At 45.8% G+C, this 26026-nt stretch overlaps 1 protein-coding gene across 1 annotated transcript in view; it reads left to right on the forward strand.

Annotated features, from left to right (window-relative positions):
- Positions 1–25495, forward strand: part of LOC147710246 (E3 ubiquitin-protein ligase TRIM39-like) — a 109781-nt gene extending 84286 nt beyond the window's left edge. Inside the window, exon 6 of the mRNA XM_086920921.1 lies at positions 23058–25495. Within this exon, the coding sequence (XP_086777047.1) occupies positions 23058–23569 (512 nt within the window). The 3' untranslated portion in view covers positions 23570–25495. The remainder of the gene's footprint in view (positions 1–23057) is intronic.
- The last annotated feature ends 531 nt before the right edge of the window (positions 25496–26026 follow it).

Raw genomic sequence — 26026 nt, forward strand, 5'->3', positions numbered from 1 at the left:
TCATTGGATGGATTGTCATGGTGTTCAGTTTCTAAAATTTCATTAATTTCAGTTTTTGAATAAATTTGTAGACCTCAACCCTGGATTGTTTGTACTTGAAGTTGCTCTCAGGACAGGACCACGGTATGGTAGCTGCATTTCAGCAGAAGTTAACTAGATTTGTAAGACTGATGACTGTACTGTTGGTAGATGTAACTACCATCGCCCTTTTTTGGCGTGGGCTCTCTGATCGTGTTTCCTTGATTTCCTCCTCCTCTCCCTTCTTAGGTTTCTACGCGCCCTTGTTTTTGTTGGGTATTCCAAGGACGCAGGGTTTGCTTTTGGTCCCGTCTTAAAAGATTCAACTCCTCCGCAGGTGTGAGGTTTGTTATGAGCTTTCCTCTATTATCACGTGACCTGACCCTGTTGTCCTCGTAATCTGTACTGCTTTGTATCGAGCTCAAATCTGAGGTTGAAGCTGCATTGGCATTGCCCAACCCCTTTGCTTGGCAATTTGCTGACACTGTTTTCATTAAATGATGTATTTTTACTGTGTCAAACTTCCTTGAGAATGTAAACACCCTTCCTGACCCATAGACATTCTTGTCCCTTGCAAATTTGAAGGCTTTTCTCGCCTTTATCACCTCTTCATGCTTTTTTAGGCATTAATCTATTTCCTTGCGACTCTTCGTTATCATGTTTTTTTGATCCAACCCATCCCAAATGCCATTAATGCATTCAATTTCTTTTAATGTTGCCTCCCGATCAATTTCTGCATACTTGATTAAAATCCTAACCATACTCATGGGGGCTTGCAAATTATGTTCTGCCCACTCTTTAAGCATTAAAGGATTGGGATTCTCAAATGTGGGCGCTATCATTACACTCAATACTCTCGGTACTCTTTCAACATTGATATTTTCCTAGGGACTTCTTCTCCCACAACTTGATAAGTTCTGTTTTAAGGTGTCTTTCTCGATCTTAATAGAGTCCTTGCATAATTGTTAATTTCCTTTGTTATATGTGCATGTTCATGGTTGTTAACCTCCGGGAGATTTAAAAATAGTGCTTCAGTTGCGGCGACACGGTTTACGGACATGATTGTTGGCGCCTGATTAATTTTATGCACTTTGGTGCCTCATTTACTTTAACATGCACTACTGTTAACGTGAGAGTTCCACTCGGTCTCAGGAGTCGGAGAACTTGCGGGACAGTGTCGATTTGCCGCTTCACTCAGGTTCACACAGGTTCTTCACAACCAGGTGGCAAACACAGGCAGTATTCCTTACGGGTCAATTTATTCGCTTTCGCGATGTTGGCTGTGCAACAATTGGGAAACAGAAGCATACGAAAGAAATCGCAAGTACTAATGTGGTAAACAGTAGGTACATTTGTACCATGGAGCTAAGAAGATGAACATATACAGTTCCGATAAAAAAGTAGCAGTAGCATACTCCTACAATGTGCGCATACTAGCCTGGATATGTAGGTGTAGAACGTATATGTATGTATATATATATAGATGTGTATATGTTTATGTATATATCTATACATGCATATATACACTTTGCATTCTGGGACTCGTAGTTTTCAGCACGGTCTCTAACTACTGCAGGGTGAGCAAAGACATTTGTTTGGGGGCGGAGATATCCTTGTCCAACAGACTATAAAGCAGGACTTACTTTGGGTGGCGCTTTGAATTTTTCTGAACACTGTTTGGCGCTGATGAGGCCGACTGGCCGAAAATGCATTCCACCGTAATTAAAGTGCTTTCCCTGATTTTCCCCTGTGTAGCCTCTGCTCTGTTCGTGAGGAGGAGGTTTTGGTGATGGATGGATATATATATATATATATCTATATATATATCCACATCTCACCTGATGCTAGAGAATGAAGGGCCCCATCTCTGCTCAGAGGAGAAACCCATCAAGAAATAGCAGACCGCTGTGTGTCGAAGATTCAGCATGCAGGACCTCGTACCAGCTTGGAAGGAATTCTCCTCTGATTTGCAGGGGGAAGAAAGGGTCGTATATGCTTGAGTGGTCACTCCAGGGTTTCTTCAAGAAATAATGTTTTGAAAACAATCAATGTTTTTCCAAACAATCCGATCATACACAGCTGGTCTGTTGGCCAAGGATGGAAAAAAAGTGGTGACCTTTATTCAGAATAATTATGCAGTGCCTGAGGACCTGTTTATGGACATCATATACAGGGATTAAGATAGAATACTAAGAGTTTGGTGTCAAAGAGACCGGAGCAAACTCCTAAGAAAAAGGTCACCCTTACAGAACCGTTATTGCCATGTGAATGGGACAATGTATGGTAATAAGTGTAAACTTGGTAGGACTAGCCTAAAAGTGTTGCGGGGATTCTGCACCTACACAGAACTATGTGCAGGAAAACAGGCCCTTGGTTTAAAGGGGTTGTACCTTCCACCCATCCCACTCCACAGTGCCTTGAGTCTCATGGGTGAGTAGCTGCACTATACAAACTCCTAATTGATTGAAAGTTCTTCTGCTCTTTAAAGAATCCCCTCTGTCTCATGCAGGGGTCATGTTTCTATCATCAGCCTTATAATTCACAAGCAGTGATCTATCGTAAGCATTAGCAAATCACAAGTGCCAATAAAACACAAGAGGTGATAAATCGTAAGTAGTTGGGGGAGAAAGAAATATGTGAACAAGAAGCTTGTATGAAATATTTGAGGGGTGCACCTTTTATTTGTAAAGTGTTTAGATTTCTAATGTGAAATTGGATTTGGAAATTGAAAGTAGTGAGCAATGACTGCATAAGATGATCAGAGTAAAAGTTTTTAAAATTGTATTCATCTTTTCAATATACAAGTTAACCTGTTTATTAAGAGAATTCTATCTCCTTCACTGCTAGGCCTTCCCCTGATGCTAAGCCTTTTTTTGGCTATTAGGGGCAGTCTGCGCTTAAGCCCCTGTAACTTTTTGTCCACAAAGTATTCACTCGAAACTTGCGTGTTTCTCTTCCAACATCTTGAGGATTCTAAAGGTACCCAGAATTTCTGGATTTCCCTTGAGGGGACCCAGAAATTAGCCAAAATACAGCTACATTTCTTTTGTTGTTTTAAATGCGGAAAAAAATGCTGCCGAAGAAAGTGGCTATTTTTTTCACTGCAAATGGTATCACCAAAGGGTTTGTGGTGCTTAAATCACAATCTTCCCAGCTTTCAGGGACAAGCAGACATTTGTCAGAAAACTAACATTTTCTACACAGCTTTGGCATTTTATTGGGACAGCCTATTTTTGCTATTTTTTGTCCTTTCAACCTCCAGTTAGTGGTAGCAATGGGTGTGAAAGCAATAATTGATCCGCAAAAGCTTTACATTTCTGGAAAGTAGACACAGTTCTGAATTCAGCAAGGGATAATTTGTGTAGATCCTTCAAAGTTTATTTTTAAATGGAAACTAACTGTTGAAAATAAAAAATATTGATACTGAGTTTAAAAAAACAGCCATTTTTGCCAAGTTTTCACCTGTAACATCTTCTAGGTATGACAGATTTTTAAAATCAATATAACGTTACTTCCGCTGAATCCTTCTGGTTGCAGTGATATATAGGACTTGTAGGTTCACTAAGAACCAGAGGAACCCAGAGCCAAAAACTTGGCTTTGTCTTGCAATGGTTTTTCATTGTGTACCGGGTATGAAGCAATAAATTTGGTAAAATATAAATAGTGAAAAACTAGTTACCAAGCAAACCTATATATTTCGGAAATGAGAATAAATTATAGAGTTGAGAGCTAGTGGTTAATTGCACATCTCCAAAATTGTGTATACCCATACAAGCATCTGAATTAGTGGTCATCCTTCAAAATGATTTCTTTTTTACAAATGGTCTTATATTTGGAAGGCAGAAATGCCAAGAAAGTCAATTGGTAATAACACTGGTTCTACCATTCTGTGTTTCCCCAAGTCTCCCGATAAAAATGATGCCTCACTTGTGTGGGTAGGCCTAGTGCCCGCGACAGGTATCGGCTAAAAAACGCAATATGACACATTGCAAAAATGGGTCTCTTTTAAATGGAAAAATATAGTGTGCCTAGTTGTGCATTTTGGACTCTAGCTCTGCGGACACCTAAGGAAACCTAGCAAACCTATACATTTCTGAAGACTAGACCTCAAGGGGATCCACGAGGGGGTGACATGTGTGACTCTCACCAGTTTCGGTTCCCAGAATCCCTTGTAAACTTCAAACTTTGTCCCCCAAACTTTTTTCTCAAATTTCTGTGATGGAAAGTTCTGGATTCTGCGTGTACCCTCAAACTTCCACCCGCCCAGCATTCCCCTGAGTTTCCCAATAAAAATGGTACCTCACTTATATGGGTAGGCCTAGTGCCTGCAACGGGAAACGGCCCAAAACGCAATGTGGACACATCACATTTTTACATTTAAAACTGACCCTTTTTTCCAATGTGCCGTGTTGTGGATTTTGGACCCTAGCTCTGCAGGCATCTAAGGAATCCTAGCAAACCTATGCATGTTTGAAAACTAGACATCCATGGGAATCCAGAAATGGGTAACTTGTGTGGCTCTTACCAGGTTCTCCTACCCAGAATCCCTTGCAAACCTCAAACTTTGTACAAAAAAACACATTTTCCTCACATTTTTTCGATGAAAAGTTCTGGAATCTGCAGGAGGCCACACACCTCTACCCACCCAGCATTCTCCAGTCTCCCGATAAAAATTGTGGCTCACATGTGAGGGTAGGCCTAGTACTCGCTTCTGGAAGTGGCTCAAAACAAAACGTGGACACATCACATTTTTCCATTTAAAACAGACCCTTGTTATACAATGTGTCTAGTTGTGGATTGTGGACCCAGCTGTGCCGGCACCTAAGAGAACCTAGCAAACCTATACATGTTTGAAAACTAGACATCCAGGGAAATCCAGAATGGGGAGACTTGTGTAGCTCTCATCAGGTTCTCTTACCCAGAATCCCTTGCAAACCTCAAACTTTTGTAAATAAAAATTTACTAAAATTTCTGTGATGGAAAGTTCTCGATTCTGCGTGGATCCTCAAACTTCAACCCACCCAGCATTCCCCAAAGTGCCCCAATAAAAATGGTACCACACTTGTATGGCTAGGCCTAGTGCCTGTGACAGGCAACAGCCCAAAACGTACTGTGGAGACTTCAAAATTATCGATTACAAAAAGACCTTGTTTTGCGAGTGAGTCACCTGTGTTTTTGATCCTGGGTTCGGCAGCCATCTAGCTAGAGAAACCTACCAATCTGAGATATTTCTGAAAACTAGATACCCAGGGGAGTCCAGGGAGGTGTGACTTGTGGGGATCCTCCAAAGTTTTCCTACCCATAATCCCCTGCATACCTCAAATTTAGCTGAAACAATCATTCTCCTTACATATATGTGTGGGATCACTGTGCTGGTACAAATGTCCTACCACACACCGTATCTCGAGATAAATGATACCTCACTTGTGTGGGTGTCCAATGAAGGATTGCCTAAAGTGTATTTAAAAACAAATATAGTACCTACAGCTCGCTTTGCTATCCCCCTCAATCACAATCTTTTTGCTGTTCCCAGTCGCTGGCCTTTAGGCTTTCTACCTTCCTGGGTGGGGGGGAGGGGGCAGATCGGGGGCTATTGCTCTGATATTCTCCCAAGGGGGCATAAAGTCTGTGGCTATTTTTTGGAGGGGAGTGGGGGCATTGTCATGCCCATTCTAGTCACCCTCCACCCCTAAACTCTGAAAGAAAATATTCCATGGTGCCTAGTGGTCTTTCTGCCCCAACAGGGGTGGGGTGGGCGATCAGGGATTATTGCCCCCATCTGCCTCCTGGGGGTGCTGAAAGTTTGGCATTTTTGGGGGGATGGGGGCATTGGCATACCCATTTTGGGCAGCCCCCACCCCTGAACTTTGAAAAAAACCTCCCTGTGGCCTATTGGGCTTTTTGCCCCCCGGGAGTGGGGGGGGGGGGGAGGAGATAAAGCGCTAATGCCCCATCTGCCTCCTGGGGGGGAGGGGGGCAGAAAGACTGTGGCAATTTTCTTTGGGGTGGGGGCATTGACAGGTTCATACTGGCCAGCCCCCACCCCATGTATTAGAAAAAAAACGAATCCCTTGTGCCCGGTGTGCTTTATGCCCCCACCCCAAAGATTATTATTATTATTATAATAATAATAATTATTGCAGCTTATAGAGTGCACGGCTACCTCCAATGGAAGTGTGCTGGGGCTAACAGCGGGTGCAGAGTGGTAGTAGCTGGTAGGAATAGCTCTAAGGTAGGCCAAAAGGCGAGGTCATTTCTAAACAAAGGTTCTGATTTGGCTTTCCGTAAGTGCTCCGCCATGGAGTTCCAAAGAGGCGGTTTTAAGGGAGAACGATCGGCTGCCAAGCCTGGCTTTTGCGAAGCGGGGAATGACTTGGAGTTCCTGGTGATTCTACCTCGGAGCCTTAGTACGGTGGTATTTATGAAGTCTCTGCTTCAAGCATTGAGGGCCAGTGTCTCTAGCTTGCTTGTAGGCGAGGGACAAAGCCTTAAACTCTATTCTCCTTTTAACAGGCAGCCAATATAGGCTACGCAGATGGGGAGAAATGTTGGGGCAGAGTGGCACATTTCTGATGAGCCTACCTGCCACATTCTGAATAACCCGTAGTTTTCTGATCAAATAGGCTGGGGCTCCCAAATACAGACTGTTGACATCGTCTAGCTGAGAGGCGATCAATGCGTGGAGCACCGTTTTCCTACAGTCCATTGGTAGGTGAAGGAGGAATCTCGTATAAACAATGGGATTCTATCAATGTGAAGCGGTGATAACTTTTATGTTTTTATTTTAGTGGGGTCCGGTGAGGTACTCGGCTCTCTCTTAGGAATAGAAAGATGAGAGCACAGTGTGCTTGTTAAAATACCCCTCACACACTAAAAAGTCCTTTAGTGTCATGCTTCATCATAGGGGTCTTCCCGTCCCTATAACGGGGCGGGGCGTGCTGCGACCAAACTAACTACGTGGGAGCACTTAAGTTGTGACAAAGGCTATGTGTAGGTGTAGGGGTGTCAGTGAAAGTGTAGGGACCTAACAAGTGAGTGCAAGAAAAGACACAAAAAAGTTAAATTCCCTGGCTTAGTAGAAAAATATATTTTATTCACTTCTCTAGCTGGGAACGTTAAAAAGGGGATTGTGAGGTAGAGCAATAGCTTGCTACCTAGTCGACATGTTTCGTAAGCAGTCCCCTACTGCTTACTCATCAGGACCATATATTGATCCCTACTACTCGCTCAGTTCTACAGAGGTATGCCTACTGTCCTATAAACCATGCAGCAAAAATAGGCTGACTGTTTGGGCTTCAGGGCATGAGCTGGCCCGAGTGAAGCATGGTAATTTGCAATGAATACCAAAAATATTGACCTATTGCGGTCTCTGTAAAGGAAAAAGAGAGAGGGAGAAACCAACATAAATGCGTGATTTGCACATCAATTTGACTGGTGACACAAATTATTCATGTGGTGTGCTATGGAACCCTCGTGGTGATGGGGTTCACGTATGTCTCATGAACCCCATCACCACGAGGGTTCCATAGCATATATCTGGTGATAATCAACCAGTTATGAGAGGTGTTCTGATTTTGCCTATTTTATTACAAAAGGCAAAACAATCGCCTTTTATGAATAAGGCGCTTTCTTACCATTGTGTTACATGACCACATGAATAATTTGTGTCACAAGTCAAATTGATGTGCAAATCACGCATTTATGTTGGTTTCTCCCTCTCTTTTTCTCCTTTTCCTTTACAGAGACCGCAATAGGTCAATATTTTTGGTATTCATTGCAAATTACCATGCTTCACTCGGGCCAGCTCATGCCCTGAAGCCAAACAGTCAGCCTATTTTTGCTGCATTGTTTGTAGGACAGTAGGCATACCTCTGTAGAACTGAGCGATTAGTAGTAGGGATCAATATATGGTCCTGATGAGTAAGCAGTAGGGGACTGCTTACGAAACATGTCGACTAGGTAGCAAGCTATTGCTCTACCTCACAATTCCCTTTTTTTAACGTTCCCAGCTAGAGAAGTGAATAAAATATATTTTTCTACTAAGCCAGGGAATTTTTTAACTTTTTTTGTATCTTTTCTTGCACTCACTTGTTAGGTCCCTACACTTTCACTGACACCCCTACACCTACACATAGCCTCTGTCACAACTTAAGTGCTCCTGCGTAATTCGTTTGGTCGCAGCACGCCCCGCCCCGTTATAGGGACGGGAAGACCCCTATGATGAAGCATGACACTAAAGGACTTTTTAGTGTGTGAGGGGTATTTTAACAAGCACACTGTGCTCTCATCTTTCTATTCCTAAGAGAAAGCAGAGTACCTCACCGGACCCCACTAAAATAAAAACATCATAAAAATTATCACCTCTTCACATTGATAGAATCCTATTGTTTATACAATTCTGCTAGGAGGGTGATTCTATCAGTACCTATACGCTTCCTCTCTTGTTTTGGAAGGAGGAATCTCCACAGGGATTTCAGTTTTCAGAAACATGACGAGGAAACTTGCCCGAGAGGGTAGAGTCAAATCTGAGGGAGATAGGCCTAAAGTTTTTAAGTTCTGCCGGGTCTGCGCCTTCTTTCTTGAGGATTGGCTGGCTGGACCACTGCTGTTTTCCAGATGGAAGGGTAGATACCTGACGATCAGGGGCTATTACCCCTATCTTCTTCCTGGGGGGGAGATGTTTAAATTTTTGGGGGAGGCAAGTGTGGGGCATTGGCCTGCCCATTCTGGGCAGAACCTACCCCTGACCTAAAACAAATGACTCTTGGTGGCCAGAGGCCCTCGGAAAAGCACCCATCCCGACGGACCACGCACGGAACTTGGGCGTCATCCTGGATTCCTCACTTTCGATGAACAGACAAGTCAACGCCGTCTCTTCATCTTGCTTCAACATTCTTCGCATGCTCAAAAAAACATTTCGCTGGATCCCCACCGAAACTAGAAAAACAGTCACCCACGCTCTGGTCACGAGCCGACTGGACTACGGAAACACCCTCTACGCCGGTACCACCGCAAAACTCCAGAAAAAACTCCAACGCATCCAGAACGCTTCAGCCAGGCTCATATTAGACATCCCGCGTAAAGAACACATCTCTGGTCACCTGAAAAACCTCCACTGGCTCCCCGTCAATAAGAGGATTACTTTCCGGCTCCTTACCCACGCACACAAAGCACTCTACGAAACCGGACCTGAATGCCTCAACACACGACTGTCCTTCTACACCCCCCCTCGCCAGCTACGATCCTCCAACCAAGCCCTTGCCACTGTACCTCGAATCAACAAGGCCACCATGGGAGGTAGATCCTTCTCCTACCTGGCAGCTAAAACCTGGAACTCACTTCCCACTCACCTTCGCCTTACTCAGAACCACCTAGCATTCAGAAAGCAACTTAAAACGTGGATATTTGACAAGTAATTCCCCATCCTTCTTCAAGCACCTTGAGACCCTCTGGGTATGTAGCGCGCTATATAAATTTATTGACTTGACTTGACTTGTGTCTAGGGTGGTTCCTACCCCCTCCCCTCCGGAGGGGCAGATTGGAGTCTTCTGCCCCCCAGGTGGGGCAGAAAGACTAGTTATGGCAATTTTTATGGTGGGGGCAAAGACCCTTGCTTAAGGGGCCGCTCCCACCTCCCTGGTGCCTAGTGGGTGGATCCCTGATTGCGGATCGCCCTCCTGGGGCGATCCCCAAACAGGGATCCACTAGGGAAGGGTACTACTGGAAAGGGGAGATTCTCACCTTTCCAATGATACCTCACCCATGTGATTCTGTGCAGTTTCATTTTTCAATGTAATGACGTCTGTCTGCAATGTGCGTAATCGTCATTATATTGAAAGAAAAATAAGAAACCTCAGCAGGTTGGGAAAGCTCTTCCCCCCCACCTTCCGTGGCAAACATTTAAAATAGGAAATCACTCTGCTGTTTGGAGCAGAGGGATTTTGTGTGTCTGTGCACATGACGTAATAGTTCCGTCATGAATACGGGTGCTTATGACGGACCCATTCTGTCATCAGCACCGAAGGGGCTCTACTGTTGAAATTACAAAAATATGAGCTGGGGAAATCACTAATACTGTGCAGTCTACTTCTGTGCATTATGCTGTCCAGTGTGGTACTGTTAAGGGCAGTGTAGTTGTGAGAGACCAGTATTAATATATGGTATGGTTGTGCGACATCACCATGTGATGATAACAGACTCCTATCCGGTTCATTCAGGTAAGTATGTAAAAGCGTAGCTCAGCCCTGGGTATCTAGGAACAGAGGAGTCTGGCTTTATCAAAGGAACAAGTCTTAAGCATTAAGTCCCAAAACACTAACGACAACATAACCTAATTTTATTAATTGTTAGATTTTTTATTATGTTTTTATCTTTAAATAGACACTCAAAGATAAAAATCCACTGGAGGGTTCCAGAGATTTATTTTTAAAGAGACAATAAATCTTTGCTTTTAATTCGATGTAATAACTGATTGCGATCTACTATGTTAAAGGATCAGGATTAGCCAAGCAAGTTGAAAACTGCTATGTGGTCTATCTTGGGAGTGCCAGCTCAAGCAGGGAGTCAGTCACTGGGAACAGTCCCCGCAAGATTTAAGCAGTCCCCAGGCTAGTTCCTCAATTCTGTTGGCAAACCGCCATTTAACTCAATGGAGTGGTCCCCATGCTAGGGATAGAAGATGCTTAAGATGCTCAAGAGTGGTGAGGATGCTGAGTCAGTCACTGTGAACAGTTACCACAAAGGAAAGTTGCCACATGATTTAAGCAGTTTCCAGTCTAGTTCCTTAGTCCTAAAGGCAAACCGCCATTGAAGTCAATGGAGTGGTCCTGATGCAAGGGATACAGATTGCTGAAGATGCTCAAGGGATCTGAGGATGCTGAGTCGGTGACTGAGGGTCTTCCCGTGGCCACCCTTTGGTTCTCGAACTTGGGAGACGACTTTGGCCTCAGGGGTCCACATCCCTTGGAATCTGGGTGCATTCCAGCACAAGATCAGTTCCAACTTTTCTACTGGTTTCTAGTTACAGTAAAACCATTGGTTTCCTTTAATTGGTGATTATGTCTTAGCTGGGTGACTTGAGTTCACTCTGGTCACTCTCCCAGGTCCGAGTAGACTCTGGTGCAACTTTTGAGCATCAGGACTCTTTCTTCCAGGCCGCACTTCGGCATCCAGCGGTGACAAAACTTGATGACGCTAGGCTCTCAAAGGTGCAATTTCTCAGCTTTTCTGGTCTTTTGGCTGTAACAAGGAGCCAGTGAACTGACTCTTGATTCACCTTCTCTTGTCTGGCACATGTGGGCAATCTTTTCTACAGATGAGGACCACCGGCACTGTCCTCTGCTAGTCAACAGGTGCAGCCCCTGCAGTCCAGTTTTGAGCAGACTCTCTGTGCTAGGACCAGAGACCAGCGGGGCAGTCCTGCGCATCGCTTTGCACTGCCTCTGGAATTCAACAGGTGCAGCTACTGCAGTCCAGTCTTGAGCAGCCTCTGTTTGCTGGGTCCAGGGAACAGCAGGGCAGACTTTCTTCATCTAATCTCCAGGACAGACCTGGTCAGGTCTGTGTGCCACTTCCATGCCTGTTACAGAACCCAGGAGAATGCGGCCACTAACTAGCCAAAAGGCTACCAGGTCCACTCACTTCTGATGACAAATTCCTGAGAAGTGTGGCATTGGTCTATCCCAGCATGCACTGTTACCCACATGGCACAACCCTTTCCTCGGTCTGTGGAGCTCCCTATCCCAACCCAGAGGTTTAGCATCCTGCGGGCTACACTTAACTTACAGTCCCTAGGTACCCCGGTACCATATACGGTCGACTTATTAGTAAGTTAACATGCCAATTGTGCGTAAACCATTAAAAGTATACTTTTTATGGGGTAGAACACTGCACTGAGGCCTGGTTGGCATGCCTCAGCGCACTCTCGGAGTAAAAAAAAAACAGCAGCATCAGTCCAAAAGGTTAGGGGGTGATGATGCGAAAAGAGGCATTTCCTTCCAGTAATGTCCTCAGACCTGTCTAGTACAGTGTGCTGTTTAGTGCAGTTTACGGTCTTGTTCCATGTGCTCTCTATTGCACTGTACCATCTAGTACACTGTGGCACATAGTACATTGTTCTTTATAGTGCAGTATTCCGTCCAGGTCGGTGACCATCTAGTCCCTGTGACATCTAGTACAGGGTGCTTCCTAGTGTAGTGTGTGTCTTACAGTGTGCCCTATATTACAGTTTGTCAGGTACTAACATGTGTTTTCTAGTGTAGTGTCGCCTATAGTAAAGTGTGTGAAAAGTGGGAGGTTAAGTGCACTTTGCTGTCTAAAATAGTGTTAGCTATAAGAGTTGTGCAGTGTTATTTCTAGCATACTAATGTTTTGTGCTATCTGATGCGAGGTACCGTCTAGTACAGTGTACCCAGTGTATCATTATGTACAGTGTCATGTTTAGTCCACTGTGCTTTCTAGTACTGTACACAGTTTAGTGTTGAGTTTAGTCTAGTACCAGGCACCATATACTCTCTAGTACACTTTGTTGTCTAGAACAGTCTTCTCTCTAGTACAGTGTTCCATAGACTGCTGTGCATCAAATAAACGCTATTACTGATTCGTTAAACCGAATGCACCAAATAAATCAGTAAATATTTGTGATTCCTTAAAAATCGCTAAGATATTTACAGATTACTTATTTACCGAATTTGTATTTGCAAATTCGCAATTACAGAATCGGTAATTGCGAAAGCGTCAACCGTCTCATGGAGATGACGACACAAGCAGGAAGTGATTCTCAGATTCCACACACCTGTGCACAGGGAGAGACTGAGGAGGAGGAAGACTGTTGGTGCTCAGCCTGGAAAACACTTTTTCCTGCAGAAGTTGAGACAAACCAACACCATGGACACAGGAAAAAAACAGCAAAAAGGAGAAGGCAGGAAGAGGAAGATTACATTCAGTGAGAGGGAACTGGAAATACCATCTGAGGAAGTTGTTTAAAAACATGACCAGCTGTTTGGGAAACTATCCCTGCATGTTGCAGAGTCAGTGAAGAGGAAGATCTGGCTTGGGATACAAGCCAGGCTCAATTCTGTGGGGGTAACACCACGTGACAACAACCTACAGAAGAGATGGTATGACCTTTGCAGCCGGGCAAAAGAGTGGCTCAAAGGCTGGTCTCTGCAAGTCAAACAGAAGGGGTAACATCCACTCAGCTTGCAAACACCCCACTGGATTACCTGGTGGAATCCACTCTGCAGAAGGAGGCAGTTGTCGGGATCTCGCGGATTGACACCTCAGGACATGCAGGGACCTCCCAGGGTAAGAGCACAACCAAACATATTTCCATAGAAATGTAACCCAAACTGCCACAAATGCATACCCTGCGTAGTGTATCAGACATGAGTCCAGTCCACCTATTACTTGCAACCCCCTAATGCATTGTGGGAGTTGCATGCATACAAATGTAATGGCAAAGCATGGAGGGAGTAGCACAGCTCAACTGCATCCGAGTACAGCAAGGCAGTGACAACAGTAGACTTTCTACATCACAGAAGTCAATTTATTAGACCTTTGTTAGCTCAATGTCACAAACATGTGCAAAAAAATATATATTTAATTTTTCAAAAAAAGGATCTTGCACTATTTCCCTCAGATGCATCACAAGAGTGATGTGGCAGACTTCCACGTTTCTGAGGGACATACGGAACAGCCAGATGAAGAACAAGAGAGGCCAGCATCATTGCCCCTACCTGTTCCCACTCCTCGCAGGAGAAGAGTCCAACCACTTCCCGATTTGGATAGTGAGGAGGACACCCGAACAGGAGCGCACCCACAGGACACTGCCCATACACCCCCCCACCAACAGAGGGAACAATACCGCAACATCACTGTCCATTCCGCAGGCGAAGACCAAGTGCATTTCTGAGGTCTGCTGAGGACGATGGTGAATCTGCCTGCAGTGTGCTGGGGTCCAAGATGCTGAAGGTCCACCACCTGCAACAAAAGAACATGCCTATTCTGCAGGAGCAACTAGGAACAATGGTCACACACATGGGTGGTATACGTGACTGCATGAAGGAGCAGACCACTGCAGTCGTTGAGGGGCTCAGGGCGCACAGTGAGCAACTTGACTGTGTAACAGCCATTGAACAGATGTGCATGGTCATCCAGGCTGAGCAGGTCTCTAATGCCAGGAGGCAACACTATTCTATGGGGCGCATACGCGGATACACCAGGGCCATCAACAGGCAGAGTACTAAAACAGCTCAGCGTTGCAGGCGTGCAGTCGGCATGCAGGTTGAGATGACTCACTGCTGTGGGGATGTGGCCAGGGGCTTCATCCAAGTCACCACTGCTGTGGAAGGGCTACAGACAGCAGCAGCCAGTGGGAACCTCCTGCATAGAGGTGGGGACAGTGAGGAGGCCTCCAGCCTTAGCAGCCTACTGGAGCTTGTGGCACATAACAGGAGGCGCAGTAGCAGGAGTCAGGCAGGCACAGAAGGCACCATGTCAGATGTAGCTGGGACTACTACAAGGGCCACAGGAGGGCGTTACAGGAAGAGTTAGACATTTGGACATCCAAACAATATGGTGAGGTTACCAGATATGAGTTACTTATTCACACTGTAGTTGTAGTCCCAAGGCAATGGAAAGTAATTGTCTGTACATGGTATGTGTGCATTGACACAACCACACAACTGACACATTAAACCTTTCAGCAAATACTGTGTTGTCATGAGCTTATTCACCTTAGAAGTAATGTTGGTGATTTCTGCTCTTCCTTGTCTGCCCTCTGCTGCATTTGGTCCGCCTGCTGCATGGGGTGGTTGTGTCTGCTGTATGTCCTGTTCCGGCTCGCTGTCAGTCCACCAATGGTATGCCTCTATTAGTGGCTATGTTGTGCAACATAGCACACGTTGCCACAATCTTACAGCATTTCTCCGGACTATACTGTAATGCCCCACCGGTCTTGTGTAGGATGCTGAATCATGATTTTAGTACCCAAAATGTCCTTTTTATCACATGGCGTGTCGCTCCCTTTGTGTGGCAGGATTCAGGTATGGGGTGAGTATAAAAGACCTCACAGGGTATGCGCTATCACCTACAGGATCTGAGCGATCAACAAACATTAGTCACTGCTATGTGTCACCATGGCGAACTGTTTTGAAATACAGGATTACATAGATTTATCCAGAAGATATCCTTCTCCAAAATCCCCCACAAGTAGACGTCATTGTATACCACTGTGCCGGAAGATGTAGGCGTCATGTGCACTGCCAGGGTAACTTGCCACTATGTCAGTGATTAGTGTTTTGGAGTTGCATGTTACCTGTATGTTGAGTGAATGGTAAGATTTACGGTTGCAGTAGATGTACCCATATGTCCCCCTGCAGTGAATGAGTATATGTGTCCTATTGATACAACCAATAACATGTGGGAACTGTGCAACCTAATAACATTCTAATTTGGTTTGCATCAATTCTTGTGGTGTCGTGGGGAACCTGATGTGGTGGTGTATCCTCTGCAACATGGCATGAAGGAAACTGTTAAAAAAGCGCAATGTGGCCTCCAGCTGTTGCAATTACTCCCTGGAAGGTACATGAAGCTAGGAGATGCAGGGCACACAGGACCTGCACATGGGTGGGTATGGCATGTGTCCTGCGGGTCTGCCGCTGCAGTATAGGGTCTAACTCAGCAATTAGATCTAAGATAGCTGCAGCATTCAGCTTATATTTGTCATAGCTCATCTCCTCCGTCTGCCCTAGCAATGTGACGCGCACTATAAAGATTCTCTCCTGGATGAACCTCCTCGCCACGAAGTAGAGCGCTGCCATAGTGGGTCATAGTGATGCATTCTGGGACTGTTTGAGTTGTTTGCTGATGATTTCCACCTGTTTTTGCTTATTTGTCATTTTTACCACCTGATTTGATTTTTTTTTTTCTAGTTTAAGAAATGCAAATAGCTATTTGTGACTGGTTGTGTATTTGCAACAACTTGATTCATCCCATTTTGCGATTTCTTAATTGCACTTCCTAAAATACAGAATCTGTATTACCAATTCTGTAGTTTATGAAGCGCTAAAATTGCGAAAAATACTATTTTGTGCGAATTTGCTTCATGCATCAGAACTAGCTATTTTGCGATCGGAAACAGCATTTTTTACTGATTCACAATATTTCCGGTCGCAAATTAGCTTGCTGCATATGGGCCCAAATCAGGTGGTAAAAATTACATACAAGCAAAAACAGATAAATCCTCAGCAAACAACTTAAACAGTCCCAGAATGCATTACAATGACCCATAATGGCAGCGCTCTACAGCACAGAGAAGGAGGATCCAGGAGAGAATCTTTAGAGTGCGCGTCACATTGCTAGAGCAGACTGAGGAGATGATCTATGATAAATATAAGCTGAATGCTGCAGCTATCTTAGATCTAATTGCGGAGTTAGACCCTATACTGCAGCGGCAGACCCGCAGGACACCTGCCATACTCACCCATGTGCAGGTCCTGTGTGCCCTGCATCTCCTAGCTTCATGGACCTTCCAGGGAGTATTGCAGCAGCTGGAGGGGTCTCCCAAAGGGCCATATCACGCTTTAACAGTTCCTAAATGCCATGTTGCAGAGGATACACCACCACATTAGGTTCCCCACGACACAACAGGAATTGATGCAAACCAAACCAGAAACCGGTCAAGCATCCTAAAACCGGTTTCTGGCTATCAGCCATCTTCAGCCAGGATAGCTTGACTCCAGTGGTGTGGAGAGCACGGTACTCACGTTTGAACATACCCGTCCCACTCTGGGTGGCAAATGCAAAAAAAGTTGATGGACAGAATGCAGAACAAGGTCATACATTCACCCTAGTACAGAGATCTGCGCCTAAATCAATCGTTTTTTTGCACTCCACACCACCCCAGTGCAGACATGGCCATATACAACTCAGCCTTGACCCTGTGCCTCATGGGAACAGTCCAGCCTGAACTGCCAAGCCATATCTTCCCTGGACCGGAATCTAGCATCCTAGGACCGGTTTCTGGCTATCAGCCGTCTTCAGCCAGGATAGCTTGACTTCAGTGGTGTGGAGAGCATGGGACTCACGTCTGAGCATACCCGTCCCACTCGGGGTGACAAATACAAAAACAGTTGATGGACAGAATGCAGAACAATGTCATACATTCACCACAGTATAGAGATCTGGGCCTAAATCCATTGTTTTTTTGCACTCCACACCACCCCAGTTCAGACATGGCCATATGCAAATCAACCTTGACCCTGTGTCTCATGGGAACAGTCCAGCCTGAACTGCCACTGGACTGGTTGTAACGCTCCTGTGCGTTGCGATCCCGAAGGCCTTGCCAAGTTGCACGCGCCTCGCGGTCTGACGCATATGGCGCTGCCGGATTTACATGAGGGTATGGGTCGTAGCACTCCTGTGCGACGTACCTCGTTGACGGGACACAAAGGCTTGCGAAATTGGTACGTGCCTCTCGGTCACAGCACGGGGCGATCACAGGGGGACTGTGGACACAAGGCTGGTGCGAGTCGTAGGCTCTGACGACTCGTAGGATGATCACAAACAAAATGGGCCTCATTCAAGCGCCTCGTGGACTCTCTAGTCCGAGGCGCACGACACGTACACAGTACCTTTGGTCTTTGGGAGTTCGAGGCGGACGGTGCGGAGGTCAGACGTCCCATGTTGCGGTGCCTCCCCGGTGCGATGCGAGCTACGGCTCGAGGGCTGGTTAGTCACGGTGCGCTCGGGTTAGCGATGAGTTGTGGGGGCAGGCTCTCGATGAAGCATACACATCGACCCTGGAGGGGGAGCGGCTGACTGCGGTGCAAGCGGTGGTACGATCCACAGGTACGAGACATACACAGCTGCAGTAGGCGACGCAGCTGTTCACTCAACAGCAGCGGGGCGCTTCAGCAGCACGTCGATCAGGGGGAAAAGGAACGCAGGGCGGAGCCTGTCTTCACTTTGCGAGCTACTGCTCGGGGTCTGAAGATCGCAGTGCTTGGACTGGACGGGTCCCTCCTTACGTTGCGAGCTACGGCTCGTTTTTGGCCACAGTCGCGGTGTTCGTGCCAGGGGGGCTGGTCCTTACGGTGCGAGTTGCGGCGCAGCCTGGCAGGAGTCGCGTTGCTCGGCGGGACAGGGTGGCACAGGTTGTCAGAGTGCATGATGAAGATTCACAGCACACTTTGCTTTCCTTGATCAGCGCTGCAGGGACAAGCAGCACAGCTAGCAGCTCTTCCTTCAGGGGGGTAGCGCCCAATGTTCCTGGGGCGCAGTTCAGTGGGCAGGTTCACACGCAAGCCCTTGGAGATTGTTCACAAAAATGCACAAGTTGAAATAGTCTTTCTCAGTCTGTCTTCTCTCCTTCTTGCAGCAAGGCACCCACCACAGGCCAGTCTCTCAGGCTAGAGACAGTAGTCCTTCATCCAGATTTCCCAGGTCCTTCTCTTCGGGCAGAGTTTCTTCTTGGCGTAAACAGGATCTAGTTTCTTAGGAGCAGGGCTCCTACATTTATACTGAAAAGCCTTTGTTCTTGCAGGCCAAGGGGCCTGAGCCTGGTTCAGCCCAGTTTTGGAGCATTTTGTTTTGATGACTGGCTTCTTTCAGTGAGCAGGGCAGAGACATCAGACAGACCATGCTGGCTCCACCTCCGTAGGAGGTGGAGCCAGCATTGTGGTGGCAGAGCACAGCCCTATTCAGAGTCAAGGGGCACTCCTCCCACCCATCCTGGTGTAATCTCTCTATTTACCACCTGGCAGCCCAGTCTCCTGGAATCCCCCAGCCCCGTCACTCACAGAAACCAGACAGCAATCACACATCCTAGCAGAGGCGGGCTGAAATGGTCAGGCAATCAAATGCTAACTTTCTAAAAGTAGCATTTGCAAACACAGGGTATTAAAACAAACTTTACTTAAAGAAGTATTTTATTATTCTGAGTTCAGGCATACTAAACTTGACGTTCTACCATGTTCCCTGAGCCTGCTGGGATTACAGAGTGTAATAATTCCAGCAGCCCATTCCAGCCTATGAGACCAGGTAGCCTTACAATAGTGAAAAAGGAAAATGCCTGTAATTCACTATTAGGACAGGCCACACACATCCGGGCTTGCCTACCTTATGCTTACAATGCACCCTGCCCTTGGGCCTACCTTGGGGGTGACTCACATGAAGTAAAGGGAAGGTTTAGGGGCTGGCAAGTGGGTGCACTTGCCCAGTCAGCATGACAGTACCAGACTGCGCGCAGGTTCTGCAATGGCAGACCCTAGACACATTTGACTAGGCCGCTTCTCTGGGTGGCACAACCAGTGCTGCAAGCCCACCAGCAGCATTTGTATTTACAAGACCTGGCACTCCTGTGCACTTTACTGGGGACTGACAGTAAACCAAATAAGTCAATCATGGACACCAATCAATGTTTACACTTTTCATATGGAGCACTTGCACTGTGGCACTGATTATCAGTGGCACCGTGCCCTGAGCAGCTAACACCAGCAAAACACATGAGGCACATCAGCAAAAAGTGGAAGGAAGACTCACGCCAAGGTGCCAAGTCTAACAGCTTCCTAAAATACAGAATCTGTATTACCGATTCTGTATTTTATGAAGCGCTAAAATTGTGAAAAATGTTTTGTGCGAATTTGCTTCATGCATCAGAACTAGCTATTTTGCGATGGGAAACAGCATTTTTTACCCATTCGCAATGTTTCTGGTTGCAAATTAGCTTGCATGTGGGCCACAGTGTACTGTCTAGTACAGTCTTCTGGCTAGTGAGCTGTGCTGTCTGGTTTACTGTACCATCCATTACAGTGGGGCTATTACGTATAGTTTGCTGCCTAGTGCTGTATGCAGTTCAATACAGTCTGCTGTACTGTACAATGTATCGGCTAGAACAGTGTTTCGCCTAGTACAGTATTATGGCTAGTGCAGTGTGAGGACTAATGCACTGTGGATTCTAGAGCATATAGACTGCAATCTAGTACTGTGTGCTCCCTACCTACTACACTATACCATAAAGTACTGTAGGGTCACTGGTGTCGTACACTGTCAAGTGCAGTGCACTGTGTCTAGCGAAGGAATTGTGTCTTTTGCAAAGTGTACTTCCAGGTACAGGGTGCTCTCGTGCATAGTGCTATTTAGGGCAGCATGTAATTTAGTAGTGAGCTGGCTATTAGAATGTACTGACTAGTTCAATGTACCTTCTAGTTGCTTTCTGTTACACTGCACCATCTAGTGCAGTGTGCTCCCTAAGGTTGTGTGACCGCTAGTACTGTGCACTATCTAGTGCAGTGTTGTGTTGATTACAATATTTGGTTTAGTACAATGTACCAAATAGGTGATGTGTTGTCTAGTGCAAAGTGATGTCTTGTAAAGCACTGACTAATGCAGTGTGCTTAATTATATTGTCTGCCCTCAATTACAGTTCTCTCTGGTGCAGTTTGCCATGCAGAATGGTGCAGAGTCTAGTGCAATGTGTTTTGTAATATCACTCTACTGTGTACGACAGGTTAATGTCTAAAGTGTTCTGTTGAGTTTGTGGTGATACGGAGTACAGCGTTGGCACTAGTGCAGTGTTCTCTTGCGATGTGTACTGCTTGGTGTATTACGCAGCATAGTGCACTGTGCTTTTTAGTGCAGTGTGCTGTCTAATACAGTGTGCCATGTAGTATAGTGCGCTTTTTAAAGAAGCGTCTGCCCAGTTCTTGAAATGAAAAAATTAAACTGTAGTTACTTACTATCCTTGAGTGCCTGTCTGCTCTCCCGTTATAAATAATGCAATCATCTGAGAAGTATCCATGATCATCCTCATCACATTACAAAAGTGCTGGTGCTATCCTTTGACTTTATAGAAGTGCTAGTGCTCGTCCTTTCACAGGAAACAAGTGCTAGTGCTCGTCCTTTCACATTAAAGTAGTGCTGGTGCTCTTCCTTTCACATTAAAGTAGTGCTGGTGCTCTTCCTTTCACATTATAGAAATGCTGGTGCTCTTCCCTCCATACTAAAAAATGCCTGGTGCTCTTCTGTTCACAGGAAACAAGTGCTTGTGCTCTTCCTTTAACATTAAAGTAGTGCTGGTGCTCTTCCTTTCACATTAAAGTAGTGCTGGTGCTCTTCCTTTCACATTATAGAAATGCTGGTGCTCTTCCCTCCATACTAAAAAATGCCTGGTGCTCTTCTGTTCACAGGAAACAAGTGCTTGTGCTCTTCCTTTCACATTAAAGTAGTGCTGGTGCTCTTCCTTTCACATTAAAGTAGTGCTGGTGTTCTTCCTTTCACATTACAGAAGTGCAGGTACACAGTGCATGACAGTAACCCCCGTTTAAACCTCTGGTTCATTTGAATACAGTTTGTGTGTTCTAGTATAGTGCGCTATCTAGTGCTGTTTAGTATTTAGTACAGGGTTCTTTCAAGTGTAGTGGATACAGTACTATCTAACGGATTGTGCTAGCTCCGTTTGGCCTAATACGGTAGGTGGTTTGTGCAGTGCACTGTCTCGAACAATGTGCAGTCTGTTACTATGTTGTGTCTGGTGTAATATGCTGTGTAGTGTGTGTTGTAGTAAAGTGGAATTTGTATTGCAGTATGCTTTACAGCTTAGGATCCTCTCTAGTGTATTGTGCTAAAGTAATGTGCTACCTACGGTTGTGTGCTCTATAGTGCAGTGTGCTGTCTAGGCTAGTATAGAGCTTTCTAGTACAGTGTACATCCCCGGACAGTAAACGGTCTAATCCACTGTGAAAGTTAGGACAGTGCACTGCTTAGTACGGTCTACCATTCCTCTAGCTAGTACAGTGTGTTGTATAATAGAATGGACATCTTAGGGTAGGGAATGCACACCTATTTTCGATTAATCATTCTTCGGCTAGCTTTTGAGGAAGGGGATCTCTCTGAACCCCTGACGAAGGGCCCCAGCGGCCCGAAATGCATTGGGTCTCAATAAATGCTGCAATATGGCGAACAAAAGCGTCAGTACTAGTTTTTGAATAGTGGTCCGGATGGATAATCTGCTTGATTCTGTGCACGTAGAAACTTAACAGATGAACAAGATGAGATGGAATAAGTGAATGATTACACAGAATAAAATTGGAACACATCGTCAAACGTGAAAGCAATAAGAATGCAGCTAGCTGTGCCTTTGGATTGGGACGAAAATGTTGCCCCATAATATTCATTGTCTAATAGAATGGACCATATAGTGCAATGTAGTACAGTGTTTTGTCTACAGCTGTGTGCTGCCCAAATATGTGGAATAATGTAGAATATGTCATGTATGGTGTAGTATACTTCGTGTTGGTAGTGTGGTGTAGGGCATCATGCGTCATGTCTGTTGCTGTGATGTAGGGTATCATGAGTCCTGTCTGGTAGTGTGGTGTAGTGTAGTGTGCATCGTGTGGTTATGTGGAGTAGTGTAGCATGCTTCATATGTGGTATTGTGGTGTAGTATATGTTGTTATATGTTGTATGTGGTAGTGTGTTGTAATGTAGTATGTCCCATTTATGATAGTGGTGTAGTGTACTTTGGTCCATGTATTGTGTAATGCAGTAAAGTATGCGTTGTGTGGTAATGTGGAGTAGTGTAGCATGCTCCATGTATGGCACTCAGCTATAGTGTATCATGTGTTGTAACATGGTATAGTGTCATGTGCGGTAGTTTGGTGAAGTGTTGCATGCTTTGTGTGGTAGTGTAGTGTGGTGTTGAGTAGTGTCAGGTTTGCTAGTGCTGTGTAGTATTAATCATCTGTGATAATGTGCTGTAGCATGCTTCATATGTGATAGTGTGGTTATAATGTAGTATACCACATGGTACATGGTAGTGTGTAGTAGAATGTCCGGTCTATGTAGTGCAGTGTGCTCTTTGGTGTAGTGTGCTCTAAATGAATGCACACATTTGTGGAGGGAGCAGTCTTGTGATGTGCACTCTTTAGCACAGTGTGCTCCTTCCAGGTGTGGTTTAGATTAATCCTATAAAAACAATGTAGTAATTACAGCCTGTATTTGTGTCATTAATTCTCTAATTATGAATTTCTTCTCTGCAGTGATGGTGACTCTGGATCCTGACACGGCTCATCCTCGGCTCCGCATGTCTGAGGGAGGGAGACGTGTGAGAGGCAAAGGCACAACACAGACCCTGTCGAACACCCCCAAGAGATTCACCTTCTGGTGCTGTGTGCTGGGGAGCAAGGGGTTCACCTCCGGCGGACATTACTGGGAGGTGCAGCTGCTGCAGGAGGGGGAAGCATGGATTTTGGGGGTCGCAGCGGAGTCTGTGAAGAGGAAGGAATACTTCACATGGTCACCCGAGGAGGGAGTCTGGGCTGTGCAGTGGTGGAAGGGTCACCACAAGGCTCTCACCTCCCCTCCGACCTCTCTGTCCCCGCGTGAGAAGCCCCAGAAGCTGGGGGTGTATCTGGACTATGAGGGGGGACGGCTGTCCCTGTACAATGCTGACTCCTGGGAGCTTCTCTACATATTCCCGCAGGCCCTCTTCACAGAGCGGCTCTTCCCATACTTCCACCTCTGGGGAAGGGCTGAGGTGAGGCTGGTGTGAGATGTAGTGTTCAAGATACCCTCCTATCAACACCCAACACTCCGCAGCAGAGCAGAGGCAGAAGTAGGGGCTGCAGCCCCCGCCATTCATCATACCCACCCACAGTCTTCAGACGTGAGGCTGTTTCTGGCCATAAGCGTGGGTGAGGTTGGTGTAGGTGGTACAGTTGTCAATCTTCTGCTGGTTCAAAAAAGAGCAAATTCTCCAAAAGCCCTTTTGTGATCTTTAAAATATGAACATATCGCTGATGTCTTTCCATGTAAAAGGCTGCAACCCTTCTCAGCGTTGCTGACCCTCTAACTTCACCCCCTCCTGAAATGAGGCAAAATAAGCAATAAACTGAGATGGCGGGAGCTTCCAAGGCAGACAAGAGCTCCAAGTCTGATTATAAGATCTAGACCGAAGACGACAAGCAGATGAGATGTTGGACACAGGTCAGAGCTGTAAGGCATAAATCACTGTCGCGCTTCATTCCAGGTTTCTGATAAGTAAATGATGGTTTAGCCCGAGGCATCCTCGTGAAATGCCCAGGTGTATTTGATGTGGACAATAGGGTTTTCTACAAAACCTATTCAGGACCAGATGTGCGTTGAGGGATGTGACCTTGTGCAATCTTTGCCCCTCTCTTCCGACACACAGGAGGGCTCTGGACAGAACTCATTCAGATATAGATGTGCATGGAGAGGTGTGACCTTGTATGCCCTCTTTACTGCCACAGGCCTCCACCTTCACTACAGTGGAGGGAGACTGGTAGACATCTTTCTATTAGCACCACAGCGAGGACCCATTCACCCTTTTCCTTCTTATAGCAAGAGGGCAAATTGTTGGGATCTGTGCACCATCATCACAGGAGTCGGTGATCGAATGTCGTAGTGTGGAGTGAGGCTTGTGCAAAAGCGTGCACCATCACAAGAGCCAACGATTGAATGTCAAACTGCAGTGCAGAGTGAGGCTTGTGAAGAGGGGCTCACCCTCCTCCTCATAACCAGAATACTGTGATTAATGCGATGCTGCCATGCACAGGGAAGCTGAAGAGAAGTTTACATTCCCTTGTTACTCCCGATCTTCTCCTTTCTTTACTGCCATCGTTTTCCCATCACATCCCTTCTCTCTCTCTCCCATTTCTTTCTCCTACCACTTTCTTCCCTCCCTCCTGTCGCTACCATTGAACCGCTCTGTCCGGTGACTGCCCTTCTCTATCATGTGATGACTTTCCTTTCTCTTCCCCTCTTTGCTCCGTGTTGACACATTTCCCGTCCTTTCTTCCTCATCCATCACTGGTGCGGTACCTCTGGTCTTGGCTCATTCCCTCTATATCTATCCTTGTGTCTCATTCTCTTCCTCTCGCTGCCATTATCTTTCCTCCACTCCATTGCTCCTGTCCTCTATTCCAGCAGGAGGCTCTGGGTACCAGACTGAGGGCCTTATCCTCCCACCTCCCTGTTTTCTGCCTTTGCCTCAAAGCCAGTTAAGTCTTTGCCTCAGACACTGGCGAAGGTTCACTATTGTGGACATAGTCACCTGCTCTGTTTTCCTTTCCCCTTTCCTCCGTCTTCACAGGATACTGGATAGTTGGTCTGAGCACCAAGATGATGTTTACACTTCTATCTACAGGGTGATGTTTACACTTCTATCTACAGAGTATCTTGTGCACACTTCTCTAAGGAAGTAGAGTATGTAACTGAAAGATGTGTTCATTTGAGATTCTAATGGCAAATGTATTTTTTTCATTTTATTTCTGTCACCTTTTTGATTCTCTTCTAATCTGGTTATGGTCACAGTTTTGACATTTCATGTGTATTTATTTATCATTGTATCTCACTAAGTAGGTACTGTTAAGAGGCCTTGATGATGCAACTTTGTCATCAAAGACGTATTGGCCAGTTTACTGTGTTGACTAAGAATAAACATTTCTTCTAAAAAAAATCCTTATGGAATTCTATGCGTTATTTGTTAGACATCAAATCCTGTTCTTCTTGCCTCTCTGACATCACCTCGTATTGATGGTTCCTCTCACACCCCCACCACAACCCCCTCTTCCTCCCTGATGCCCCCATCATCCATCTGAATTGGTTTTAGGTTCCCTGGAGCCCTGGATAGTTATGGAGCGAGGTCGAGGGCAGGACTTGTCCTGTTGATTCATTCCTTCCGTCAGCAGGGCATGACCAGCCTAGCTCTGCCCTGGCCCGGCCTCCACCAGGCTCATTGGGGTGAAGTGCAGGATGTGAGGACTGCTGGGGTGCTGGAATTCTTGAGTGTCTTGTCTCCAGCTTTGAACTGGTAAGCTACTTATGCAACAACACCCTTCCAACTACACGCTTACATTGTGTAGCTTGCTGTCCATAAAGGCAAATGCATCAGTGCCCCACATAGAGGGAGTGAGCACTACTGTCTAAATGCTGCAGTAGTACAACTCAAGTGATACACCAGGTGTTTGCCGGGTCTTCATCCATGGCT

Source organism: Lissotriton vulgaris, chromosome 5 (genome assembly GCF_964263255.1).
Source record: "Lissotriton vulgaris chromosome 5, aLisVul1.2, whole genome shotgun sequence".
In the NCBI taxonomy this organism is placed as follows: Eukaryota; Metazoa; Chordata; class Amphibia; order Caudata; family Salamandridae; genus Lissotriton; species Lissotriton vulgaris.